Below are 5,046 nucleotides of genomic sequence, written 5' to 3' on the forward strand. Positions count from 1 at the left end.
TCTGGTAATGGAACAGGAAGTAGCTACTCTCCTGAGGAAGGAGGCCATCGAGGTGGTCCCTCCTCACGTAAGAGAGTCCGGGTTCTACAGCCGGTACTTCATTGTTCCGAAGAAGGATGGGGGCCTGCGTCCCATTTTAGATCTGCGCGTTCTGAACCGCTCAGTCAAGCGACTGAAGTTCAGGATGCTCACCATCAAGCAAGTCGTGTCTCAGATCAGGTCCGAGGACTGGTTTGTCACGATAGATCTAAAAGACGCATATTTTCACGTCTCCATCCTTCCTCATCACAGGAAGTTCCTGAGGTTTGCTTTCAGGGGCGAAGCTTACCAATATCGGGTTCTTCCGTTCGGCCTAGCACTCTCCCCCCGCACTTTTACGAAGTGTGTGGATGCAGCTCTGGCTCCTCTGCGACTCCAGGGCATCCGCATACTCAATTACATCGACGACTGGCTGATCCTTGCCCAGTCGGAGATGGAGGCGTTCGGCATCGAGATGTCGTTCTCGCTCACATGAAGGCGCTGGGGTTGAGACTGAACGCCAAGAAAAGTGTGCTTTCTCCATTACAGAGGACCACTTATCTGGGCGTGGTGTGGGATTCGACCACGATGCAGGCACGTCTGTCTCCTGCTCGGATCGAGTCGATCCTCACTGCAGTCAAGAGAGTGAAGGAAGGCCGGTCACTCACTGTGAAGCAGTTCCAGCAACTGCTGGGTCTGATGGCAGCAGCGTCCAACGTGATACCTTTTGGCCTGTTGTACATGAGGCCCCTACAGTGGTGGCTCAAGACCAAGGGGTTCTCCCCGAGGGGAAACTCACTTCGCATGATCAGGGTCACGCGGCGCTGCCTACGTGCCCTGGACATGTGGAGGAAGCCTTGGTTCTTGTCTCAGGGCCCGGTGTTGGGGGCTCCTTGTCGCCGCGCAACGCTAGCGACGGATGCGTCCCTCACCGGTTGGGGAGCGGTCATGAGTGGCCACCCTGCCCGCGGTCTGTGGAGTGGTCACCAACTCACGTGGCACATAAATTGCCTGGAGATGCTGGCCGTGTTTCGGGCTCTGAAACACTTCCTCCCGGACCTAAGAGACCGCCATGTGTTGGTCCGCACCGACAACACCTCGGTGGTCTCTTACATCAACCACCAGGGAGGTCTGCGTTCGCGCCCCTTGTACAAGCTGGCGCACCAGATCCTTGTGTGGTCCCAGGACAAACTCCTCTCGCTGAGAGCAGTTTATGTTCCTGGGCATCTCAACGTGGGAGCAGACATCCTGTCGAGACAGGGGCCGAGGCCCGGGGAATGGATGCTTCACCCCGAGGTGGTGAAGCAGATCTGAGAGTGTTTGGTCCAGCCCAGGTGGACCTTTTTGCCACGAGGGGGAACACGCAATGTCCCCTCTGGTACTCTCTAGTTCATCCAGCTCCCCTGGGGCTGGATGCCATGGTGCAGACGTGGCCGAGGCTACGTCTGTACGCTTTTCCCCCGATCGCTCTGCTCCCGGGAGTTCTAGAGAGAGTGCGCCGGGACGGGGTGTCCCTTCTTCTAGTAGCCCCGTTCTGGCCGGGCCGAGTATGGTTCTCGGACCTGATTTCTCTTCTCGACGGCTCTCCCTGGGAGATTCCCGTCAGGAGAGATCTCCTCTCACAGGCAGGGGGCTCCATTCTTCACCCCCGGCCGGAGCTGTGGAAGCTTTGGGTGTGGCCTCTGAGGGGGCACACCTCTTAGCTTCCGGTCTCTCAACTGAGGTTGTTGAGACCATCCTCCAGTCTAGAGCTCCCTCCACGAGGAAACTGTACGCCTTGAAGTGGAAACTTTTCACTTCTTGGTGCGGACACCGCCAGCAAGACCCAGTTAACTGCCCAGTTGGTTCAGTGCTGGAGTTCCTGCAAAGCCGGTTGTCTGCAGGGTTATCCCACTCCACCTTGAAGGTCTACGTGGCGGCCATTGCGGCCTACCACGCCCCTCTCGGTGGGCTTTCCGTGGGTAGGGACCCCCTTGTTACACGTTTCCTCCGCGGTGCACTGAGGCTGAGGCCTCCGGTACGACCTCGTGTCCCTACCTGGGACCTGTCGGTGGTGTTAGAGGCTCTCTGTAGGGCTCCCTTCGAGCCTATCGAGGAAATTTCTGACAGATTTCTTACTCTTAAAACTGTCCTTCTTTTAGCACTTTCCTCCCTTAAGAGAGTTGGGGATCTTCAGGCCCTCTCTGTGGCCCCTTCCTTCCTGGACTTCGCGCCAGGCCTGTTGAAAGCTTTTCTTTACCCTAAACCGGGGTATGTCCCTAAGGTCCCCTCCTCTACACCACGGCCTGTCGTACTTCAGGCCTTCTGTCCTCCTCCCTTTCTGGATGCTGACCATCAGAAGCGTAATTGTATGTGTCCGGTGCGAGCACTGGATGCATACGTCCACAGAGCTGCCAGGTGGAGAAAGTCAGACCAGCTGTTTGTCTGTTATGGCCCCCCAAAAAGGGGCCTCCCTGCTTCTAAGCAAACTTTAAGTCGCTGGGTAGTGGACGCTATTTGTTCTGCTTATGAGTCCTCTGACCTTCCTCCTCCTCTGGAGGTCAGAGCCCACTCTACCCGGAGTATGGCTGCCTCCAAAGCTTTTCTTGCTGGGGTCCCCATGCAAGATATCTGCAACGCTGCGGGATGGTCCTCACCTTTGACCTTTGTCAGGTTTTATGAACTTGACCTGCGGGTCTCGCCTGGTGCCTCTGTCCTTCGCCCTAGCACTTCCTAGGCAGGGACTAGGGGTCTGGCGGCGTGGGCATCTCGTTCCCAAAGCGTTTCGACGCGGCTCGAGTTCCTGAAGGGGAACGTCTAAGGTTACGTATGTAACCCCGGTTCCCCGAAGGGAACGAGACGCCGCGTCGAAACGCTTTGGGAACGCCTTCAGCGTGACCGCGCTCTGAATCACGTGTGCAATCAGACCAATGGAAGAACGAAACGTCACAGGCGGGTGACGTCACTGACCAGGAAGCATAAAAGCACGTGCGCCAGAACGAGCGTCAGCTTCCAGGAAAGAAGCAGCGCTCGCAGGGACGCAGGAGGATGGCTACGAGACGCGGCGTCTCGTTCCCTTCGGGGAACCGGGGTTACATACGTAACCTTAGACGTTTGTTTTTAATATAAAAAATTATATTTTTAGCAAACATAAAAGCCCTTTCACTCCAAAAAGTGAAATGAATAAGCCTAAGGCTGAAGGAAAAGTAAATTCACGTCTGTACAGTAGAACTGTAGAAGAAAGAAGTTCAACACTCTTCAGGAATGAGAAAAATGAAGCACTAATCTAAATTAAATTCATCTAAAGTAAGTTTTTTGAATTGGATCAACAAAGGTCAGACATTGGTTAATAAAATGGGATTAATTACATAAAGGAAACAAAAAGTAACTAACCCTAATCTGATTATGTAACTCACCTTACTTGTAATGTGTTACCCCCAACACTGCATGTGACACAGAAGACTGGAGTAATGATGCTGAAAATTTAGCTTTGATCACAGGAATAAATTACATTTTAAAATATATTCAGATAGAAAGCAGTTATTTTAAATAGTAAAAATATTTCACAATAACATTGCTTTTGCTGTATTTTGGATCAAATAAATGCGGGCTTTGTGAGCAGAAGAGACTTCTTTAAAAAACATTAAAAATCTTACTGTTCAAAAACTTTTGACTGGCAGTGTATTGTGACAGGCTTTATAATATATTTTGTAATATATAATATATTAATGAGCTTTTATGTTTGTTTGTATTATATTATTATATTATTTCTATTTTTTCTAATTTAAATGTCAATATTAAGTAAAAACTAATGAAAAAGCTTTTGTACATATCACATAAATAATAAGGAAAATGAGATATTTAAGATTTGTGCAGATGTTTAAGGTATATAAAACACAAAACACAAATGCATTTACATTTATTCATTTACTGACAACTTATAAATGAGGAATACAACAAGTAAAACATCCTATAACGAAGCAGTGAGAAGAGTTCAAACACAAACTACCAGATGTTTCAAATTAGCAATGTTTACAGAGTTTGTTCATGGAAATGATGAGTCTTTAGAGTCACTCTGATATCTAAATAATTATAAACTCACTTACTTAAGCAGTAATCACATGATGCACACAGTAAAAATACAGATATTTCTACATGAATAAGGTTAATGGCTTTTGATGCATGGCAGCTTGCCTAGTTTTGACAGATAGAGGTAAGGTTGAACTAGAGCGCTTGGGACAAGGGTGCACCAACTTACAACTAGAGCTAAACAATAAACATCATATGGAAGATAACCCTTCAGTGTAATAACACATGCGACTGTCCCATAGCCAAACACCAGTGTGATCAAGATGACTGTGACAGCTACAAACGCCTTTCTCTTCTGTTGATACACTCCTTTCTTTCTCCTTCTTTCCGTCCCCAGGCTTGGGCCTCTTCAAAACCCACAAAATCATGACAGAACAAGATGAACACACAACCAGCATTATTATCAATGGCCCTATGTAAAATTTAGGTATACTAGGGTATGATTCCATAACAAACCATCCACATATCAGGATTGACAGCCAAACTAGTCCAACAAATGGTAGCTTAAGTTTAGGGGTTGTCATGTATTTTGGGTAAACCAGTGGTTGGACCACAGCCAGGTATCGCTCCACACAGAAAATGGTTTGAAAGAGTGGTCGACCCACAATTAAAGTACAGCACAGGTAAGTAGAGATAAGAATAACCACTTTCTTATTAAAGATTGAACCTAACAGAAAAACAATGATGGAGGCGTTAGCAATGACCTCAGCAGCTGACTGATTGAAAATGACAAAGTCTGGGGATTTAACACCTGTCGTTTTTCTTGCTAGCCACAGAATCCAGATGTTCAAAGGGAGCACGAAAGCAACATTCACAAGTGTAGAGAAGCCGGTGAGAACAACTCTAGGAAAGGAGTCCATGCACTCAAACAATGGATCACCAGAACAGTTGCTTTTAGCCTGGGAGGTGCAGTTGGAAAGAAAGTCAGTGGAGCCGTTCACTGCCATATTTTCTTAGTTT

The 5,046-nt window shown here is 48.4% G+C and overlaps 1 protein-coding gene across 1 annotated transcript; it reads left to right on the top strand.

Annotated features, from left to right (window-relative positions):
* The first annotated feature begins 1,035 nt into the window (after positions 1-1,035).
* On the top strand, positions 1,036-2,791 carry LOC127159475 (uncharacterized). The gene is made up of 2 exons (XM_051102284.1): positions 1,036-1,147; positions 1,644-2,791. The coding sequence occupies exons 1-2, from the start codon at positions 1,036-1,038 to the stop codon at positions 2,732-2,734; spliced, it is 1,203 nt and encodes a 400-aa protein (XP_050958241.1). The 3' UTR covers positions 2,735-2,791.
* The last annotated feature ends 2,255 nt before the right edge of the window (positions 2,792-5,046 follow it).

The sequence above is a fragment of the Labeo rohita genome, unplaced genomic scaffold (genome assembly GCF_022985175.1).
Source record: "Labeo rohita strain BAU-BD-2019 unplaced genomic scaffold, IGBB_LRoh.1.0 scaffold_2197, whole genome shotgun sequence".
Taxonomy (NCBI): Eukaryota; Metazoa; Chordata; class Actinopteri; order Cypriniformes; family Cyprinidae; genus Labeo; species Labeo rohita.